This window comes from Balaenoptera acutorostrata, chromosome 3, assembly GCF_949987535.1.
Source record: "Balaenoptera acutorostrata chromosome 3, mBalAcu1.1, whole genome shotgun sequence".
Taxonomy (NCBI): Eukaryota; Metazoa; Chordata; class Mammalia; order Artiodactyla; family Balaenopteridae; genus Balaenoptera; species Balaenoptera acutorostrata.
Window position 1 is genome coordinate 70,034,075 of NC_080066.1, and position 23,664 is coordinate 70,057,738.

Sequence of the window (23,664 nt, forward strand, 5' to 3'; positions counted from 1 at the left end):
TATATTAAAAAAAATAGGAGATGTGTTTTCTGGCTTTAAGCTGTTCGACTCAATTCAACAAGCATATTGAGGATATACAAGAGAACATACATTTTCTTTGGTGATGGTGGTTGAGGAGGGGGGAGAGACTTACAAAGGAAGTCACCATCAATTCAGTGCAGTACCGTGGGGAATATCTGCTGTGAGAGAAGGAGCATGGGCTCAGCAGGCAGCTAAATCATGGTTTGAACCCTGAATTTGCCACTTAGTTGCCCTGTGACCTTGAACATGTCACTCTAGCCTCAGTTTCCTCATTTGTAAATTAGAGATAATAGTACTCACTTTTCAGGCGTGAGGATTAGGAACACTACATGTAAAATACATAACAGAATGTCTGGCACGTGACAAAACTTCAATAAATAGTTGATATTATCATTAATAATTACTCTGGCTGTCAGTACTCTACCTCAGCTCTGAGAAGCTAGAGAATGAAGTGGCACTGAAGGGGGATTAATTAAGGGAGGTTTCCATGAGGAGTTGGATTTTGAAACATGTTTCGAAAGAAGGGAAGTTGTATATTGATAGAAAAGAAAGGAAAGGCCAATTGTAGGAATGAAGGTGGCATGTTGGCAGGCAGGATGAGAATGCCTTTATTGAATATGGGAGTCACTAAGCAGGTCAGTTTGCTTGTTCTAGAGAGTACTTTGGACATGATCAGTGAGAAAAGCAATTAGTGCCACATGGTGGGAGAGGGATGGTTCAGGGTTGTTTTAAGAAATAGGTGAAGCCTAGAGCAAATTACCCTGTACTTTGTCACCTCAACCATATGGTTCAGATAAAATTAAATTAAAATGAATGCTAAGGACAGTTTCAAAACGGAAAATTTATCACACAAAAAGTCTTGACCACAAGTGACAGTTGGAAGTAGGAAAGGGCCACTCAGCTTTGTTTTTGTGATGCTGGTGGACAAGTTGTAACCACATGTATGTGGAGAATGTTTTGGTCTGTCTTAGCATCAGCAGGGAGACTTTTCCTTTCTCCCTACCTGCAGACCTCCTGAGTCCTAAAGAACCGTGGCACCTCCTGAAAAGTTCAGGATGCAGTGTGATTGCCCACATTTGCCCTTCCTTGGCAATGTTTCTGGTGATTAAATTTAGTTAAAGACCTCCAAGTCCAGAGAGAAGTGCCTGGGTTTCATTCAAAAGGAAGCAAGGATCTCCACAGTGAGAGCAGTCATCTAAAGAAGTCCGGGGTGGGGCGACTAGACATAAACAGAGGAACTGGGTCTATTCTTTGTAGACCAACCAAAGTCCTAGCCAAGAGCTGATGTTTAGGCTTGGGTTCAGTCTTTCTGAAGGTTAAGGTTTACAATGTAAGGGGGTTAACCCAACATTTAAGGACAGTCACATACGGTAAGATTGTATATAGCAAAGCTGGTCACTAGTTTACCTGCGCTATTAGTGTTAAGAAACAGAATTGTAATTTTCACTATAAAAATTATTATCATCATTGCCTTTGTGCTCATTGCAGAAGTCATCATCCTCACCATCATCATTATTATTACTTGTATATTACAGGTCTCTTTCATTGACACAAGGATGCAGACCTTTTAAAGGGACAGGTCTTTTACTTTAACACTTCAAAACCCTTGGGATCTATTTTCCCTTCACTAGGTATTAACTTGTGATTTACGATGTGTCTATTATGGCATTTAAAAAACACTGAATAACAGGCATTTCTGTTTATACTAAAGGCCTATAAATTTTAATTTAGATATACCCTGTTAACCTTCTTAAATATAAATAAAATACCTTCCCTAAAGAGAAAAACTAAATCTCATTGAGGTCCCTTGGTGAATACCTTATATATCTTGAAGACAGAGATAGGGAGATTTTGCAAATGAGAGTACTAGGGGGGAGCTCAGAGAGAAGTATGCATTCATTCATTTAATAAATATTTATTGTGGATCTACTATATGCTAGACATAGTGCTAGGTGCTGGGTATATAGCAATGAATAGGAAGGAATTACGATATCCTGTAGACCTTGGTTTTTCTACTCTCTGAAATAAATATATTCACTTTTGATGCTTATATATCACTTTGAGATGATAATGTTCACTGACTTTTAAAAACAATGCTAATTCAATTCAGATTCCACTCACAGTTTGAGAACCTGCTGAGGCCTCAGGTGACAGTTTTACATGTGATTATGCTGTTTGATTTAATAAGAACAGCACCTTATATCTGCTCAGCCTCTCAGAACACCCTGTGGTAAGGAGGGGAGGGATTCACCATTTGTGAATGAAAAAACAAGGCTCAGAGATGTCCAGTGAGTTGCCTAAAGTATCACAACTGCTAAGTGTAAAGACTGGGGCCAGAACCCCCTATCCATCATAATGAAAATATTTTCAGCTATCTCTCTTTTTTTCTATTCTAGGCTGATACATGTGTATTTAGAAACTCTTAGAAACAGTTTTCAGAATATATGAGACATTCTCTTATATAGATCAGGGCTTTCCATTTTTGTCTTTCTTCATAAGTTGTACTTTGTAACAAGTCTCATTTCCTTCTGTAGCTACCTTATGTATCCAGGAAGGGCCATTGCTAGGAGCCTGCAGCTGTTTTTCATCTAAACTCTTTTTTCAAAATTGGATTTCCTTTCCTTTAAAAAGTTAATAACTATCAATGCTCATAACAGAGATAGCTATTTCAAAAGTTTACAATTATCTAACAACAAAGAAGTTTTTAACCTGGGGATTTCAACAGAAAGCATCTTTGCCCATCTATTTGTTTAGTGACTTTACATAAAAGGAACTGGATAGTGATATATAGGGGAGTTCCTTGGTGGTCCATGGAGAGTGATACATAAATGCATATTTACATGAGGCAAGTCAGTCATGATGTGCATATTTACATGAGGCAAGTCAGTCATGATGTTTGTAAGACTTAGATCATCATTTTTTTCCCATATGTGTTTTGTGAATTTCTACCACCACCCTTCAGAGCATCTTTCCCACTTGGAATACACTCTTTTTTACCCTCTTTCAAATCCTAATTATCTTTCAGATCAAATCCCACCTACTCTGTAAAAACCTTTCTTGATTGCTCCAAACAGAAGGCAGTTAAACTGGCATTGCCTTTTTGATGTCTCTTTCATTGTTCTATGTAGTTGTCACCAAGCTTTTCCTTGTAATTCATTTTTCAAGTGTTTCTCCCCAGCTAGATTTTGAACTCCCTAAGGGCAGGCACTTCCACTTCTTTTGCATCTTTGCAGCCTCTCTTGTAACTACCATAATGTCTTGTACATACTAGATGCTCAATAAACATTTGTTCTTTCCTTTAGAATTTCCCAAAAGGAATATAAATAAGCTCAACAGATCTGGATGTTCTAGAAGTTCCCAAAGTCCATTCATCAATTGGCTATCATGTAACTATCATTGTGTTAGACGTTAAGACGAGGTAAAAAATGCAAGGACCAGTGCATTTTCTAGAGGATTTACAAATCTCATGGAGGCAATGTTTATGCCTAAGAGTAAAAAACAATTGTGTGCTTGTGTATCAAATGGAATTGGGTGATGGATATGAAATGAGCTTCCTCGTGATAGGGAACATGTCTTGTTTATCTCTGTTCCCTCAGCATGCAGCATAGGGACTGAGTAGACCCTGGGGAGGTATTTGTTCAATGAACATGTCAGTGTCTTTTCAATCTGAAGCCTTTGGCAGGTGCTTCACGTCCCTCCTGGAACCGAGTAGGTTTTGCCCATCAAGTGCTCTTGCTCCAGGACCCATTGGGGTATGGAAATAGCTTTTGCTGCTCTTTGTGTAAGGGTTGGATCCCTCCCCTCATCCTCATGTGGGAAGGCCAGATCTCCAAAATGACTACGTTATAGCTCCATGTATTCTGCACAGTCTCTGAAAGCTTGGCATTTCCCCATTCCTAGGGTACTGGAATCTTGGACATAAGTCCACTATCGGGAGTGGTTTTGTACTATGCTCTTACCAGCTCCATTTCCCAGGGGCTGGCTCTTTTCCTTTTATTCCCAGTGACCCTGATGTTCCCAATATTTAAACCCTACATTTCCAAAACTCTTCCTCCATTCTGCTACCCTAGAACCTCACTCTCATCTCAAGTCTGGACAAGATTTTCCATATTCTTATCTGGACTGATTCACAATAGTGGGCCTGTCCTTGTTGTACCACTGTCATTTTATCCATCTTTCTTTGTCTCCCAGTCCCCTCTGCTCTTATTATGACAACATGGTAAGTTATGGGGGCCCAGCTGGGGCCAGACAGCAAGATTTTGAGATGTACTCAGTCACCTCAGCTTTCTGCCTCCCACCTCTATTGCAAGACATGTGTGGACGTAAGGTCATGTATGTGAAAGTGCTTTATAATGATCATTATTTGTGATTATCATTATTTATATATATTTTTCTGACTACAGATACATGCTTACTTTTGAGAATGCAAATGGAGAAAGCATAAACAACAAAACAGAAATAACTCTCTGTATTAGTTTCCTATTGCTGCTGTAACAAACTGCTGTACATTTAGTAGCTTAAAGGGTCAAAGATGAGAAGTCTCACTGGGCTAAAGTCATGGTGTCAGGGGGGCTTCATTCCCCCTGGAGGCTCTAGAGGAGAATTTGTTTCCTTGCCCTTTTCAGCTTCTAGAGGTCACCTGCATTCCTTGGCTCATGGTCACTTCCTCCATTTTCAAAGCCAGCAGAACCCTTGTGATTACATTGTCCACCTGCATAATCCAAGAGTATCTTCCCATCTGAAGATTACTAAGTTAATTACATACACATGTTACCATGTGTGGTAACCTTCACCAGCTTCAGAAATTAGGACATGAACATCTTTGCAGGGCCATTACTCTATCATACCCTCAATCCTTTAACCCAGAAATAATGACTTGTAACATCTTAGTGTGTTTCTTTAGGTTCTTTTTGCTCTGCATATATGTTCTTTCTTTTTATAAAATTGTTATCATATTACATATATTGTTTTAGAATATGTATTTTACCATTCCACTGTTCTATGTAGAGTTTCTTGTTAAATATTATTCGAAACTTTAGTTTTACTGTTTTCATAGCACTTGATTCTATTCATCTATCATAATTTGCTTAACAAATTCTCTATTAGAATTTAGTCTATTTGAAGTTTTTTACTTCCCTTAATAATGTGATTAATGTATGTGTACATAAATATTTATGATTATTTCCTTGTGATATTTCTTTTCTTTAAAATAAATTTTATTTATTTATTTATTATTATTATTATTATTATTTGGTTGTGTTGGGTCTTCGTTTCTGTGTGAGGGCTTTCTCTAGTTGTGGCAAGCGGGGGCCACTCTTCATCACGGTGCACGGGCCTCTCACTGTCACGGCCTCTCTGGTTGCGGAGCACAGGCTCCAGACGCGCAGGCTCAGTAGTTGTGGCTCACGGGTCCAGTTGCTCCGCGGCATGTGGGATCTTCCCAGACCAGGGCTCGAACCCGTGTGCCCTGCATTGGCAGGCAGATTCCCAACCACTGTGCCACCAGGCGCCTCCTTGTGATATTTCTAAAAAGTGGATTCTTACTATTATTATTAAGTTTTAATACAAAAATACTATGAAAATATTATTGAAATAAATAATTTTTGAACTCAGAAGTCAAATAAGCTAACTGACTCATTTTATAGCTGATAAAACTGAAGATGATAGAAAGAAAGTGAAAAGCTCAAGGTAACATAGTAATTTAGAAAAGGAGCTAGATTTGACTATTTGAAACTTTAGTATGATGAAGAGCATTACAAATAAACTTAAAACACAAATGACAGGATTCAGTACCAACTGCAACTGTGGTAGGTGAAGAAGACAGCAAGACTGGTTGGGAGATTGGTTACATTGAAGAAATAAATAAATTGATTGAGTAAATAAGTAAATATATTGAAGATAAAGAGACTCAGGTTTCTCACTGTTAGAGAAAGTATTTATTTGTAAGTGTGGAAAAAGGGAAGTCTAGAAAGAATCTTGAAGTGTTAAATTAGAATTAGAGATATTGGTAGGAACGCATGGTTTTAAAATATATACACTGATAGATATAGAAATGGTTATAGGTGCATGCATGTGTATATATATGTATGTATATATGCTTGTGTGTATGTGTATCGTACATATATAAAACATATATTTTCTAGCTCTGTCCACTGAGAGAGGCCAGAAGCAATGACACTCCAGTAGCAATGAGAGCACTAAGAGCCCAGACCTTAATACCGTCCTCCACTGAAAGGACCCAAAGCTCTTGGGCTGATCCTAGGTCTGTCAGAGAAAATGCAAAATGAACCTGGAACATCTCATCGTGCTAGGAAGTAAGACAACGCTCAAAGAATGATGGGGACACAACAAAAGGACACAAGAGCCACACTGAAGGGTCTCCCACTAGCCAAATCTGGGACAACTTGAGCATCAAAATGATGAAAGTGTCAAAATACAACTGACTTAAGAGACTAGAACCTCACAGGTTTAAACTGGTATAAATACATACATGCCTACGTACATAAATGAAAGATGGAGAAGGAAAAACTCTTCCTTGCAGTAGATTTCCAACTAATCTATGTAGAAAGAATGATGGAAATAGAAAATTACCACTGTCATCATGGTGGCTGACTCAGGAGAAAGTTGGCAATGGATACTAAGTTTTGTGTGGAAATTTGATGAGGAATAAGACATTATTCCTTGGAACACCTTTCCACAAAATATTACTAATTAATTACAAAGGAAAAAACAGTGATTTTATGGTGGAGAAACATGGCTGGAAAAAAGAAAGAAAAGCCACAAGTGACAATCTGGAGAAGATGTTTGTAACATGTATAACAGTTAAAGAATAAGAGTTTCTTATATACAAAGAACTACAGATCAGCATTTGTATTATAGTCTAATTTAAAAGGGGCAAAAGATATGATAGGGCAATTAAGTCAAGATATATAAATAGCCAACAGATATAGTACAGACGTTCATCCTCACTAATAATCAAAGAAATACTGAGGAAAACAAGATGCCATTTTTTTCCCCTGTTAGATTGGCAAAAATGACAGGTTGATAATATGCCAATCTCTTCATTGGCACCAAAATGCATGTTAGTTAGAAGAGAAAATACAGTGTTTTCTGAAGTGATGTCACTTGCAAAATGGCAAGAATATATACCAGTGATTTTGCAAATAATCTATTACATACAGAGGGTTAATGTACTTCCCTTGCCAATGTAGAAACTCCTTTTGGTGTGCTCACTGAGAACTTCTTCTAATGTTCTACTGAAAATTGAAACACAAATGGCCATACACTCAAATATTAACAGGAAGAGACAAGGTGAAGTATTAGTATGATAAAATCAGAGAATCTTGGGTTAATATTCATTTATCTCACCCATTAACTAATCTCTGAACTCTTCTCTAAAAGCCTTAACACCACCATCTAACAGCTGCTAGAATACCTCTATTGTCCATTCATTCATTCTTTCAACAAATAATTTACTGAACATCTACTTTGTGCTGGGGCAGAGATAGTGCTGAGAATTGAATGGGGAGCAAAAAGAGACATAATATATCTCCACAGGGAGCTTATACTGTACAGGGGGAGACAGCTTTAATCAGGTAATCATGTAAATAAGTCTTAAATTGTAACAAAAGCAAGTGGTATAAAGGAGAGGTACATGATGATAGGAGAACCTAAAACAGGGGAATTTGACTTTGTCAGGAAGTTCAGGGGAGAAAGTGTGGCTGGAGCTGAAATATGATGGATGCGAAGGGGGTTAACTAGGTAAAAGAGAAGAGGCAAGAGCATTTTAGGCAGAGGGGCAGCATGTGTAAAAGCCCTGTGGCAGGAGGTAATATGATGAGTAAAGGGTTGGAAAAGAGAAAAAAGAGGGGGAGTTAGGGTGAGCAAAGTCTGTCAAGGCACATGGGACCAGCCAAGTGAAATGTGGGACCTTTGTCCCAGAAGCTGGGAACAGTAGTAAGCTCTGGGACAGGACCAGCTCTGTGTCTGGAGAAGATACCTCTCACTGCCTCGTGCAATTCTCCCTATACCAAACTTGAATAAATAAAAACCATAAGTCAACTGTCCCCATAGTTCCATCCTCCCTACTGCCCCAGGGATCACAGATTTAATCCTTGTTTCTCATGACAAGCATTTGGAGAGGGCAGCCTCTCCTGCATCTCCTCCCCTTGCTTCCTTGCCACCCAGCCCTTTTGCCAGAGGGCATTGTTCCTGTCCTCCCTCCACCCCAGGTTGATTCCTGAATGCCCTTCAGTTTGTCCTTTTCTCTTTCCATGTGTGGGCCTGAGAAAGGAATGTAAAACCAATGGAGGGCTCAGGAATGCAAATGGAAAATGATTATTGAACAAGCTGAAAACTGCTCAAAACATAAACTCTCACTTTGAAACTATTATCTGACTGAAATGGAGAATTGCAAAACTGAGAATAAGGAATACAAAACAACTAAAGTCTATTTACAATGTTGGATGGCCAGAGGGTATCAGGAGAGGGCAGGCAGGAGGTTATTCCATCCTTTAGACAGAGTTGTGGTCACCCAACACTAATACAAGAGGAACTGAACATTTTGAAAAGTAAGTCTCATGAAGTAGTAGTGAATTTAAACATTGTAATTTCTGGGGCAAAAGAGGTTAAAAATTATTTATCTATAAATATTATACATCAGAGGCACACATGTACACATGAAGAATCTCGTGAAATATTGAATAAGTAAAAGCATGTTGTAGAATAATAATACATAGGATGTTATGATCTATAAAAAGTTTTAAAAGAAACACAATTAAACCACATATTAAATATATAAATCCATTACACCTGTAATCTGCCTTCACCGATCAAAGTCATTTTAATTGTTGCTATAAAAAAAGTGCATGTCCTCCAAGCTGCACTTAGCCTCAACGATAAGATGTTTGCCTGAGATGTTTCCCAGAAACTTGGAGTCAGCTGTGTCTAGTTCAAGCTGAGCTGGTTAAGACTGGATAGGACCACTGACCCTCCAACTGGGCATGTGCGAGTGTCAGCTCAGTGACATTTTGACATCAGAAGGGCGAAAACTCCACCCTCAGATCATGCCAAGTGCCTCAATTTTTTAACACGCCTCCCATGAAGAAGCCCGTAGCTTAGTAGTAACTCCTGTGCAGAATGACAATTCCCTCACCTTTCTCTTATTTCCAATCACCTGTCCCGTCGCTCCCCAAGCCTACGACCACCTTGCTCCTTTATCCCATAAATCTCTCATGCCCCTTGAGGCAGATTTGAGACTTGTTCTCCTTTCTCCTTGCTTGGCTGCCTTGTGAATAAACCCTTTCTTTGCTGCAAACGTCAGCATTTCAGTGTTTTGGCTTGCTGCATGTCAGGCAAATGAACCTGGTTGAGTAACACATTCACATGCAGTAAAAGCATAAAGATATGAAAAGGAATAAAAGTTCCAATTGCAAGATGGTGGATGCCTCTGGGAGGAGAAAGGGCCATGCAAGGGGGATTGGCAAGGAGTACACAGGACTGGAGGTGGTCTTGGTTCATTACATTAGTATTTAGACCTTTTTGAATTTATGAAATATTTCCCAATACATTTTTTTTAAGAAGAAAAAATTGACCACCTAAGTTGCTGGTGAACTACTGACAAGAAAAGGAACAGAAACAAGAACTCTTACCTCCTTTCTCATGATTAACTTTCTATTTATGAACAGATTCTAGAAAGGTTCACTCCCTGGATGGCATAAAGCAGTCTCACAATAAGATACAGGCAGAGCATTAATGGGCAAACTGAGGCCCCATCGGAATGATTTGCAGTCATTTAAACTCCAACTGTACCGAATGAGAAGACCCTGGTGTATCGGCAGAACCAGCCCGAAACTAGCCCTATACTGTTTCTGACAAGAAACTGAGTTGTTTTTCACAGACAACAGAACAAAACCACAAGTCATACAGCCAAAGTATGCACCGAGGAGAAAATTTTGACCTCAGACAACACCCGAAAACAAAATCTCTCTTCCCGTGAAACCAAAGGACCTGGACATGACCGGAACCTGAATGCCAGAGCCCTTTCAGAAGCGAGGGGTCCGCTGTCCCCGAAGAGCCAGTGCTAAAGCCCCCTTTATCACACCTCACCATAAATGGCCAAATTCCAGCGCCCTTCAGTGAAAACCTGCCCTGCATACCAGCCGTCTTCCCCTAACTCATAAAAGCTCGACCAAACCCCAGATCCGGGAGCCACAGCTTTGAGCCTTGCCTCCTGTCTCCTTGCCAGCTGACCTCGCAAGAAAGCCTTTTCTTTTCTCAAAAGCTGGTGCCATCGTACTGTATTGGCCGCTGCACCCATCGGGCAGCAAGCCCTTTGCTTGGTAACACTGGTCCTGTATTTACAGACATAAAGCATGGCCTCACCCGAATTGGCATGGACCACGTAAATGCTGAATTTACAGTCAGCTCATCAGAAGAGCAGTGAATCTTAGAAGCTCCCTCACAGTCCCTATTGCACAGGCATGGACGTTGTGGAGTCTTTACATATTTCAGTATTTCATACGGCATCAAGTCGACTTACCTGCTGCTCCATGGTCCTTGGATCAATAAAAGTCACCAGGTTGGTGGAAAAGTAACCAATCACATTTTTCATTTTACAAGCATTTCCAATTTGAAGGCACAAAGAACTGAGAACTTGGGGATCCAATGAGGTCTGAGGCATGGTGGTCCCAGAGGAGATGAAGGGACCTTCGGCATGAAACTGGTCCCCTGTTGACAGCATTCTGATTTCTCCATTGGGTTCTATCAGCATGTCCACTGTCAGGTTGGTGACGCTCTCTGAAGGTGGGTATGCTTCGATCACGCCTCCTGGGGGGAAAAGCATGGGGTGGGTGAAAGGACGAGCTCACATGGACAGTGCCCATTAGAGTGAGGGGAAAGAGCCCAGGCTTTGGCAGAGGGACTCAGGCTCAGAGCCTGCATCTGCCATGTCTTGTGAGACTTTGAGCAAGTAGTTTCAATTCTCTGAACTTCCTTTCCCTCATTTTTAAAATGGGCATCATAAGACCTACCTCACCAGACTGTTGTGAATCTTCGTGATACTGTGTCTATCGTATTTAGCCCAATGCTTGGGGTGTAGTAGGACTCAGTGAATGGTAGTTTTGATCGTAACTAGGAAGACACTGTAAAGATCATCAGGCCTATGCCCATTCAGTACATAAACAATGAACCTGAGGACTATAGCAAATCCCTCAGGGGGAATTAACCATCCACAGTCCATAGTTTGTACCTTGATGACCACTGTGCTTTCTGTTCAACTTCACTGCTTTTTGAAATTTTGACAGGTTAGGGCTTTTATCAGGCATAAGAGAACACTGACTATTATGTCAGCCAAAGGACTACTATATATAGCTGGTTGTTTTAAAATATAGAGCCAGGAGATGCTGCCATTCTTGAAGAACAGATAAGCTTGCTCCGTGCTGATAATGGGAGCTTCATAATTTATCTTATTTTACCTTTTGCTCTGAATAACAAAAATCATAGAGGCAAATTTGATGTTCATAGCAACAAATTAGCCCTGGATAAATTTGTGGCCCAGCTCATTGGTGTCCACAAAATTCACATGTCCCTATTTTCTATTTTTAGGCCTAACTTGTAAATCCTACTGTATATATCCCTTTTATAGAAAAAAATTTAGATATTATTTGTGAAGAATTAGATAACATAATTTAAAAGTAAAAACAACTAAGTGTTCCTAGACAAGGCAGCCTCTGAAGCCTGACAATATTAAGATAAACTTGCCCTGTATTTCAGGAATTTGCTGGGAGGTGACCTCTGCCCACAAGCTTTGAACAGCATATATGGTTAAATCCTGAAATTTTAACAATTCTCAAGTGCAGCCATCTGTTACTTTATACAAAAGGCACTTTCTTTAAATGTCTATAAATGTGGTTGGAGCTGGTCCTAAAGAAAACTGAGTTTCAGAAGGAAAACTGATTTATCTTTTCGGTTGGTTTGAGATGTGCTTTTCTTTAAATGAGGTTTCCTAGTGGGTGCTGTACCCAAATACCGGTTGCCGGGGATTTAGCAAGGTAAAGGTAACAAAACAACAATGACACAATGCACAAGAAAAAGCAAAAAAACCTACTGAGTCTCTCTGATTCAGAAAACTTTGTGGCTTTAGCTATCACCTACATTTTGAAAGATGGTGCTTCAGTGAAAACACATTGTCCTTTATAGTTACAAAATTATTTTACTTCAAAGTAGCTTATTTGTATTGTCTTCTCAGCAATAGAACCACAGTTTTTTCACTGTTAATTTTTTTCCTTTCGAAGCAATTAATTCCTCTTTTAAAAATGTATTGCCTTTGATATAATCCTATGACAATGTAGAAATCAAATCTGTAGCACACTTTGTGACCATAAGCACACTTCAGAGAGTAGAAATGAAATGAAACAGGCAATGGGGAAGATGGCAGGAGATGGTGGCCTAAGGGTCAGGAAAACCTGGGGGAAGGCCTCTTTCAGTCAGTGAGCATTTTATGCAGGGCCTGCTGTAGGCACTGGGCTCAGAGCCTGGCAGAGGTTTGAAAACACATGACTTACCAGAACTGGATTTTTGAGACATGCTAAAATTGTAGGATCTAACTGTGTTCCCATTCACCACAAATTGTTGTGTGATTTTGTAGTCACTTCCTAGCTTTAAGCCTCTTTCTTTGTCTGTAAAATTGGCTCAATAAAGCTTGTTCTGCCTCCCGTAAATAAACACTGTGATTACAACATGGCTGAGAGAGAGGAAGAAAGGATAGAGATGAAGGAGGTTGAGGCAAAGCCTAAGCTTGTGGTTATACAGCTCAGGTGAGACAGTGGCTGGGAAAACCCTTTCTAATCTACAAAGCTCACATGAAAATAATAGATTAGAGGAAGGTTTGCAGACTGACCTTAGAAGATCTGGAAACTTCCTAACGTCCTGTATGGACCTGAGATCTTCGTGGTCTTCCCCTCCTAACTTAAAAAAATCCTTTATTCTTAGCCATTTTTTATTATATGTACCTTATTTTCTTCCATTAACGCACGGGGTTGACTCTTTCAGCTTTACTTTTCTGGCAGTGGGTGCATGTGGAGATTTGTAGAATCACAGAAATTTAGATTTGAGAGGACACTAGAGACCGTGTAGTATAACTGCCCCCCGCTTCTCCCTGCACCAGTGAAGAATCCTTTTTCAGCATTCTTGTTAGATGGTGGGCCATCCGACGCCTTGCTTAAATAATTCATTAACAGAGTGTTTACTATGCCCTTCCACCCCACTCTGCCTTGCAGTGTATTCCAACGCCCAACAGATCTGTCCTTTCCCATGTGATCTCATACCCTGAGCTAAGAGGTATTCCTTGGTAAATATACCCATTGGCTCTGGCCAAGACTCCTGGAGCAGCACAGGGGTAGCCTTTTATTGGCTCTGCTACGTAATCACAGAGGGATTCGGGGTGAGTTACTTAATCTTTTGTACCTCAGTTTCCTCCTCTATAAAGCAAGGGTGATAATGGTACCCACCTCATAGGCCTGTTGGGAGGATCAAAGAAATTAATATAGGTGTACTTAGAATAGAGTCTAGCACATAGTAAGCACAGACTCTGGTTGTTATGTTATCTTCACTGTGCTATTCTCACCACTGGCTTGTTGCTGCTGCTGTTGTTAGCATCTGATATAATATTATTATACTACTATTATATATTCATGTTAATATATTATCATCGTTTGACAGTGGTGAAGAGTGGAAAGATATCTTCTGTGGTCTGTATCCTAGCCTTCTCTTATAATTCACGTGGGTAAGCATATAGGAATATCTGCCTTACACTGTAACCTTCTAGAGAGTGAGGGGGCAATGTGTGGCTGTGCCTCGGTGTAGCACTCCCACAGGACCTCTACAACTGGGGATAAGCAGCATTTGCTCCATTCATTCCCTCATCCACTCACCTCCTAATGTCATTGGAAAACTGAAGAGAAGTCAAGAGGAGGATGATGAAAGAAACAGAGGCTGGCTTTGCTCCAGGACTGTAGAGGATCTTATTTACAAAGTCTACCTTCAAAACTGGAAGTGAGACCATTTCTGCTCTCCTAGAAAATGGAAGGAGAAACTAACATTTCTTAAAGACTTATTTTGAGTCAGGCTCCATGGTAGAAACTTTCATATCTGTATTTCATTGAATCCTCCCAACAACCCTGTAAAGTAGGTGAGGAAACTGGGCCTCTGAGGGTTTAAGAAGCTACGTCAGGTCAAGGATGAGATCCAAGCCCAGGTCATCTGATTCCAAAGCCTACTTCTCAGGAGAAGTCTGTGGTGCAAAAATATGGTCAGAATCTTGAGCTATGCATGGCACGCTTGGTATGCTCAGTTCCTGCTTACTTAAGAGGCTGAGTGCAAGATAAATATTTAGGCAAAGTTTAAAAGAGAAAGAAAATCTGCTTGTAGGAGCACTTTTCTAAACCAACACAAGAGTTGCAAGGTATTCAAATTGGCCCCAGGTTGACCCAAAACTAGAATTCAAGGTTGTGCAGACTAATCCTCAATAGAAGCTTTGCAGTCTTATTTACCTTGACTGAGAAATGTTTGGAGGAATTTCCTCCATGTCGGGAACCGTTTCTCATTGACTGGCTGTGCGTGCTGTGCTAAAACGCCCGCCAGCTCCTCGGAGATCTTCACCAAAGCTGGCTCCTGCAGAAACAAATTAAATAGAACCACAAGCAATTTTACTACAGAAATGAAAACTGCTTGTGGAGTGATTAAAAACCAGGCCTCCAACAGGCAAAAAAAATGTGGTTACTGTTTACCCAGAGTCAGAAAGCCATTTTGAAAATATTCTCTATTTTTCCAGCCATTTCAATTTTCATATTTCAAAGTGACTTGGCCCCTAAATATTGCTGCTAATCGTGCCTCTTGTCTCCAAAAGGCAGCCTTCTGTCTGGGCATCAGGTAACCCCAGTTTCAGACCCACAGCAGCCTGACCAATGGCATGTCCTCGGGCACTGTGCCTCCCTACTCTGGGCCTCAGTTTCCCATTGTGTAAAAGGTGGGGTTCACTACCTTCTCCCTAAGGTCCTTCAGACTGGAATTTTCTTTTTCATTAAAAAAGATTTTATTGATGTATAGTTGATTTACAATGTGTTAATTTCTTCTGTAGAGCAAAGTGACTCAGTTATACATGTATTTATATTCTTTTCCATTATGGTTTGTCACAGGATATTGAATATAGTTCCCTGTGCTCTACAGTAGGACCTTGTTGTTTATTCATGCTATATATTATAGTTTGCCTCTGCTCCTCCTAAATTCCCATTCCTTCCCTTCCCTACCCACCCTCCCCCTTGGCAACCCAGATGGGAATGTTTTTTATCTTATGACCCTAACAGAGCTGATCTTGGGAGAGATCATGGACTTGGCAGGGTCTTTCTTGGGCACCTTCATCTCTTTAAGCCGTGCCCATTCCCCCTGGTTGGGGGGCCTCCATGTAACTCTGGTATCAAAGCCTTAAACCGTGGCTGACCCTGTAGAGGTGGGATTTTAGGAGGGGGCAGGTTGGAAGAGGGAGGTGGGGAGGGGGGCTGGCCTCAGTCACCTGATGTACCCCACTAGGTCATAGCCTCATCTGCCTAGATGTGAGGCTGGCCCCACGTCATTGTACAACAACCCCAAACTACAGAGCATCCTGTCAAAATGAAAACAGTAGGAAACCCTCTGATGAATAAGAAACCTGGCTTTTTGACATGAAAAGACTCGGTTTGTCGGGACATTTTGTTTTTTGTTTTTTTTTTGGAAAGTCTTAGACTATCTAAAATTTTTTAGATAGAAGCCACCTCTTCAGATATCTTTTCTCTCAGTAGAAGAGCAGGGCACTAGACACAAAACATTTGATGGGCAGGATTCATATTCAAAATATGGGACATTGACAAGAAAAACTCAGGCTTGCTTTGCGTTGCTGGGGAACTTTCTAATCTGTGAGTGAACATCAGTATTTGGAAGAATCAGAAAAGAATCAGCTTTGGCGAATGGGGCAGGAAGGCATCTTAGAAATCATCTGTACAGCCTTTTTTTTTTTTTAATTAAGGTATGTACAGTTTTTTGTTTTTGTTTTTTAATTTATTTATTTATGGCTGTGTTAGGTCTTCGTTTCTGTGCGAGGGCTTTCTCTAGTTGTGGCAAGCGGGGGCCACTCTTCATCGCGGTGCGTGGGCCTCTCACTATCGCGGCCTCTCTTGTTGCGGAGCACAGGCTCCAGACGCGCAGGCTCAGCAGCTGTGGCTCACGAGCCCAGTTGCTCCGTGGCATGTGGGATCTTCCCAGACCAGGGCTCGAACCCATGTCCCCTGCATTGGCAGGCAGATTCTCAACCACTGCGCCACCAGGGAAGCCCTGTACGGCCATTTATTTTCAATTTCCCTGCCTTTAAAAAGTGATTGTCCTCCCCCCTCCCCCAGCTCCTTGGAACATCTGATTCATTCTGGGTCCCGTGCCCTCTGAAAATCTACAGTAGAAGACAAATAAATATCTGAGAGTACACTCTAGGCAGGTCCCAGTAACCTGAATAATTTCTGAAATATCCAGAAAATCCTGGTGGGAGAGTCTCATTAGTTAGCTTAGTAAGTGCTTGACGTACAAAACAAAAATGCCATGAGGAAGGGAGAGTGCCGGCCACCGCCCACCCTTGTTCAGGATGGCTCTCTGCACAATTGGGGGTCGTGAAGAAGGGCAGGGGAAGCCAGCTTACACAAGGAGCCTCTGCCTTGGGAGTTAGAGGCAGGGAAGTTGCTGTCAAAGCCCGAGCACTTCGTATGCTGCACAGTTTACATCTTCTCTGCTCTTTACTGTACATTACTTCATCTCCCCGAAGCCCTGCATCTAAACCATAAACAAGCACACAAAACACGCAGTTCCAACAACCTGGACCCCCCTCTTGGTTCCTTCTTTGAGCACTGTCCTCCACACCCATCTTTCTTTTTGTTTTACACTTGTTTCAGTTAAAACCATCCTACTCTATCGAAAAAGACCAATTGTCTGTGATTCATGCAGTGCCCCAAAGCTGGGACGATGGAGCACGTCTGTAGGTTCCCACCCTGCTTGGGAAACTAAATGTCAAGGAAGGAACCCATGCAGGGCAGGCCCTCTACCAGGACAGTGGAGACTTCCTTTTTGTTCTGCCCTGATTAAAGGGCCCTTTCTGCCCTGTGTCTGAAAGGTGTTGAACCATCTATCCAGTGATCTGCTATCTGCTATCACATCAAGTCAGTTCAAGAGAAGTAATTCATTTATTCATTCATTCATGCAAAAAATGACAGGTACTTAGAGGAGTCAGAATCACTGAGACAGACAGTGGAATGGTAGTTGTCAGGGGGAGGGGGAATGGGGAGTTAGTGTTTAATGGGTACAGAGTTTCAGTTTTATAAGATGAAAAGAGTTATGGAGATGGATGGTGGTGATGGTTGCACAACATTATGAGTGTATTTAATACCTTTGAACTGTAGACTTAAAAATGGTTAAGATGGTAAATTTTATGTTATGGGTATTTTACCACAATAAAAAAAATTGAGGAAAAAAATTACAGAATGTCAGGCCTAACTGAACTAAGGAAAAAGAGTGTTTATGTGTTGGGGTGTGGGGAGACTAGAGATGGAGGTGAGATAATGAAGGAGTATGTGAAAGCTTTGCCACCTAAGTCTTGAAACTAGATCTCTATCTGTTTAAGGATTAAGGCAAAACTCCTCAGTACGACACACAAAGGCCCTCTGTGACCTGGCCTCTGATTCCTAATGTAGCCTCACTTCTCTCCTTTCTGGCTTTCAGTCTCACCCCAAACTGCCCTGGCTCAATGTCTTTTCTCCGCCTTCCTTCCTCCCCTTCCTCACCTAGCTGACTGCTCCTCACCCTCTCTGAGTTAGTTCCAGTCATACCTCCCCCAGGAAGCCTTCTCTGCCATCCCTGTGGGGTATCCTTTCCCCATGCTCTCCAGCTCCCCGGGGGCTCCTTAATGGCGTGGTCAGTGGCTTTGAGGTCAAGCTCCCCAGAGCTCGGTACAGGGAACACTCAATATTTGTGGACTGAGTCGTGGCGGTGATAAACACAGGGACCCAGCCCCAAAGAGCTGAAGTTACAGAAAAAGGGAAAATGTGAAACCTCGCAACAGGTTCCCTCCTTGCTGCCCAGGGACCACCTGGGGGGATGACTACTTAAGAAGCACCAATTCTTCCTGGGTGGATTTTATGAGATTCCCGGCCTCTGAGGGGCACTGGAAAGACAAATGAGGTGACATTTATGAAGTGTCACCTCCAATGCAACATGCTATGTGAGGGCCAATAATTAACTTGTGAGGCTGTAGCTTGCAAGAGGCATCTGGACACTGTGTCAGGCTGCCCTCACTGCCTCTGCTTACAAAGCCAGCCATTCTGCCTTGATCTACAGCGTTTGCGCTGTGTACAAAGCCATAGCAAGGGGGTAAATTTCCTAGAGGAAAGTCTGCTGTGGAAATTGTGTCCCATCATGAGAAGTACAGGGCCGAAGGCACTGGCAGGGTGACATTCGATAGGGGATGCTGGGGCACACAGAGGCAGCTTGGGGCCACGAGGAACTCTCTAAGAAAAAGATATGCAGAGGAATAATGGGGTGGGAGGTATTAACTGTTCAATTTATTTCTTTATTTTGAAAGCATCTGATAGGAAATAGAAGGATTATACTAAGAATGGCCTTAGTTCCAATGAAGAGACATCAGATGCAAGTTCTCAGCTTGGGGGGAGTTTCTGTTCTCTAGTGTTTATCATTTTGCATAGTTCAAACACAATTACCAGAACTTGAAGGGCAGATGCTGATAAGGGAAGATCTGTAGCTATTTGGGCTTATTCTGTTCAGAGTAAACTTAAATACACACTGATAAACACAGACACAGATGTACAAAACTGTGACACACAAACCCCCAAATTCATGTGAGTCATCAGAACAGTATTCATAAAATACTTTCTCTTGTCACAGCAGGCTCACATTCATTATCTCCTTTGGTCCTGACACCAACACTCTTGAGGTGGGCCAGCACAGGATTATTTCCCCTGCTCTACAAATGGGAAGTAGAGGCCCCTGGAGTGAGGCGGCTTGTGTAAGGTCACTGGCTGAGTTGTCAGATTCTGTTATTGGGTGATTTTCAACACGTGACTGAAGACAGAAAACAACAGAGTTGGGGAAACCATTGCTAGTTTGCCTTCTTCCCCACTGCTTTTCACCCTTGCAAAGTGTGTGTGTGTGTGTGTGTGTGTGTGTGTGTGTGTAGAATATCTGTTACAAGCCAGCAACTGGGGCACACATTCTCTATCTTACATACTTATGAAATGAGTAGTTCAATGAGGCACATCAAGGTGATAGACTACTGGTTAGTGTTTCAGAGAGTTTATCATTCACATGGAGCAGATCGTTTAGAGCTAACAACTCTGGAGGTGTGGAAAGGAAAGCTTAGACCTCATGGGTGATAAACAAATGTTAGAAAAATACCCTTCACTTCTTGAAAAAAATCAATTCCAGATCTTCATTCCATTATGATTGCACTGGCTCTGGCAATGCACATTAGCTGCTGGCCTTTGTGGAGCTAATAGCTCTGGAGCAATTCCCATCCAGGAGGAACCTGAGCCGCATCTGTGCCACTGCATAGCCTTGTCACCCTGTATCCATATTTACCCCTCAGAGTGCATCAGTGATAGTCATGACCTTGGAGTGTTCCAAGATAACTGCAGGGCCTCCATCAGCCTGACCAATGCATCCTAGAGATTCTTGTCTATCAAGCATGGACCTTGCCTCTCAGCTCTCTCTCTTTTTTCTATCAAGAAAGTATAAATTTGAAGGAAGAGGTATTTGACTGAAAGAAATTCAGGATATCTCAGGAGACGCTGCTAGCATATCCAATTTAATATTGCCCTCAATGACTAAAGCTACTTCAAGCTCCAGAGAGTTAACTTTCCCAAGTAAATTCTAAGTGTGTGTGTGTGTGTGTGTGAGTATGAGTGTGTGTGTGTGTGTGTGTGTGTGTGTGTGTGTTGGGGACGATGAGCAAGGAGGAAGAAAGAAGACAAATTAGAATGCTCTAAATGTCAATCTCACCAATACTCCTTTTATTTCAGAAGCTTCTTTGCTGGATCGGCAGTGGTGAATTAAGTAAAATAACTTCTCGGCTAATCACCTCCCATCTCTCACATCAGACATTGGTGGTGTTCAAAAGAGAAACCAAGGGACCTACCTAGATGATTCTGCTTTATAGAGCCTTCTGATATCCCTAAATGGAGGAATAGGGCCAAAAGGGCAAGACAATCACTTGAAAAACTAAGCAAGAATGTCAGTGTTGAAAGAGGCCATCTGGAACATCTAAGACAAATGCCTCGTGTAACAGAAGAGGGGATGGCGCTTCTACACTCATACAGCGAGACCACAGGAGCTCTCTGGCTGCCTCTGGCTCTGGGGTGAGTGGTTTCCACCACCCCTGCTGCCTCTTTCAAAGGGAGAGTGTGGGTTCCATGAAAGGTGCTCAGGATTTGAAAGGCTAGCGGCACAGAGATGGAGAGAAGGGAAGGGTTCCTAATTTGAGTGTGAATTTAGGAAGGTTACTTCGCTTGCACAGGACACTTTTTACCACTATAGTTATTTTGTAGGTAAAACAATAGCTCTCTCTTATTGAAAGCTTACCATGTGGTAGGTCTGTGCCAGGGATTTTATATTTATTATCTCAAAGCCAGTCTCTGAAGTAGTCATTATCATCTCCATTTCATGTCACACACCCACGAAGTAGCAAACTGGGATTCAAATCTAGTTGCTACCAGTATGCCATAGTGTGATGAGATCTGGGTCTGTAACTGCCATCAGTGGGCATTGATGGTCCAGCTGGGTCAGATTTAGATCATCCACATGTGATGCTAAGTCTGTGCTGTCCAATTTATGACAAATGGTAGAATGGACATCTGTTGTTGGCTGCCTAGCATCTTTGTCCCCTCGTTCCAGGTAATGATATCCCCAACTTCCTTTCAGGAACTGTCCCTACCCCATTCTTAGCTATGCAAGAATTGAGAGTGACTCCACGCTCAGCTCCAGGGATGGGCCCCTGGTTAGCAAAGCCATACCCTGGCCACAGTGATTGGTTCAGGAGGGGCAGTTAGGCCAATCAAGTGTTAGGAAACACTTGCTGGGGCCTTCTGAGAAAGAAGCTTTTATGCTCTTCTGAGAATGCTGCCTGGTGAGATGTTCTCTCTTCCTATTACCTTGACCGGGGACAAGCTCTAGGAGCTACTTGACTAAGGACAAGCTCCAGGAGCCACTGGCAGCCATCTAGCGACCCTGGGGACAGCCAGCCTTAGGATGGAGCAGACATTATGCACAGTACGGAGGAGTGATGGAAAGTAACTGGGTCCTTAGTGATACTGAGCCACTGGATTAAGCCTTGTCTGATGCCAGAGCCAATCTCTGGATTTTCACTTAGTTGAGATAATAAATTCTCTTTATTTTTTATTTTTATTTTTAAAAATTCTCTTTATTTTTAAAGTCATTTGGAGTTGGATTTTCTGTTATTGAATATTAAACATTTTAAACTGATACAAAGGGGTGGGCCAAACCGTGTATCCACAATCCATGCTGGATGCTTAAGCCAGCAAATGCTCTGATCACTCTATGCATTGGTTACTCTCATTCTGCAGTCAGTAGTGAGGTTTTCAGTCATTCCTTTCCATTAAAATCATTAGCAATCGTCCCTCTTTAGAGTGCAAAATTAGGCTGAGAGGATGAAGAAAAAATGAAAATGTCTTGAGCAAGTCATAAACTACTTCCCACACCTACTTAAAGTTTAAGGACTACCTTAATACTCCATATTTAATTGTTAATTGAGAGTTTAAAAATCAAAAATGCCAACTTTGCCTTCGATGAGATGGAAAATTATGCTGCTGTAGAAGGTAACATAATGTAAAACAGCCAACATTACCAAGGCACACAAATGCTTTTGGTATGTAAAATTGCTTTGTAAAATATTTGCTCCATCTGCTGAAAGCGGCAAAGACAATTTTCCCTTGATAGCTAACGGCCCATCTTGGCTGTGTGGCAAGTGATTCGCTGCGGTGGCGGCTCTCATTAAACAGAATGGTGAAAATGCGGTATATAATTCCATACTTATGTAGCATTATCCACTCGCTGCTTCTCGAGAAGTCTGTCCCTCATTATCCAGGCCTCCACCTTGCACCAACATGCAGGCCTAGCAGTTGATTTGACTCGAGAAGCGTTTTGTCCAACTGAGGCACATATGTTGCACCTCCATTCCAAAGCTCAGCACAACTGCTTCGCCCCGACCAGAAACGCTAGAGAGGTTCATTCCCTTTCAGCTTTCCAGCTCTTCAACTGCTGTTTCTTTTTTCCCCTCTCCACAGGGGGCCATGATTTTCTTTCTAGGCTCACCCTGTCGCACTGCATGCTGGGGGTTTCAATAGATAAAGATTAAGCATTTCTTGAAATTCTTACTTGAACTTTGCACATACACAAAAGCAGGAAAAATTTTTCCCATGGGCCAGAGTGGCCACCATAAAAGCCCGACAGGCACTGCCCTTGGTTCATGGTGTATGTGGTCATCTGTGATCGCTCTCTTTAAAGGAGTTGTTTACACTGTACTCTGAATTACTTCAACATCTGCTAAAGGAACAATTAAAAATAAATAATACAGGGTGGTTTAAAAAAAGAAGAATATGTTCATGTTTTGGGAATAAAAAGTAGTTACAGCAGCAAGTGGTAGATTTTTTTTAAGATATTTTTAATGTTGGACAATGGGTTTAAAGGCAATTATATTAAGTATGAGTGACATCAAGTAAAAACATATGACTGTTTTAGAGATTACACAATATTTTAAAGCAGAAACCACGCAGTTTAAAAATCAACCGTAAATGGTAGTGGCCATAATTATTATTATTGACAATAGGTTTCTTTCTTTCCAGTTAGAGAAATATCGCTGGTTGAGAAAACTGCATATGCTGAAAAAGCTCTTTAGTTGAAAATTAAAAACAAAAGAAAACACATGTGCCCTTTGGACTTGATTTTTCATTCAAGTAGTGGGGAGCGGGGTGAATTTGTCGACTGAAATGGGAGACTATCGGGAGGATTTATATTTTAATTTTATACAAAATAAATGGGCAAGCATCTGCCTTTCTTAATCGGAGTCTGTACCTTCTTTGATATTTCCACGTGTACAGAGGTATTGAGGCAGATGTGATAGCATTATATATTTAGTATTGTTTTTTCTACAGACCATGCTTATTAAAATACCAGGGTAATAAATCAGTGAATTCCAAAAGTGAGGATTTTTTGTTTGCTCTGGCACAATTACACGAAAGTCTGGGTCTTCTCAAGGGCATCCCTCTCTCACCGAGGGGCTTGGAGGACAGACGACCAGAAGCAAATGGCGCAGTGGCCGGCAGAGGAGAGTAAAACCCACTCTGAATCTGTTCCAAATATCCGTGCCTGCTCTGTGGCTTGAAGCAGATATTTCCAAAAGAACTCCAATGGGGACTTCCTGTATGTGAAAACATAACCAATTCTTGTTCCTCTCATCTTTTGCTTTATTCCTTCCTTCCACGCTGTTATCGTGAAAACTGGTAGTTAAATTCAATTGATTCAAAATATTCTGGATCCATATGGCCG

At 41.5% G+C, this 23,664-nt stretch overlaps 1 protein-coding gene across 7 annotated transcripts in view; it reads right to left on the reverse strand.

Moving 5' to 3' along the window:
• The window catches only part of IQCH (IQ motif containing H), a 210,553-nt gene that overhangs the window by 39,728 nt on the left and 147,161 nt on the right, over positions 1-23,664 (reverse strand). For all 7 annotated transcript variants that reach the window (XM_028166528.2, XM_028166537.2, XM_028166534.2 and 4 more), the window contains 2 exons: positions 14,571-14,691; positions 10,562-10,848 (listed from right to left, as the gene is read on the reverse strand). In XM_028166528.2, the coding sequence (XP_028022329.1) occupies positions 10,562-10,848; positions 14,571-14,691 (408 nt within the window). The remainder of the gene's footprint in view (positions 1-10,561; positions 10,849-14,570; positions 14,692-23,664) is intronic.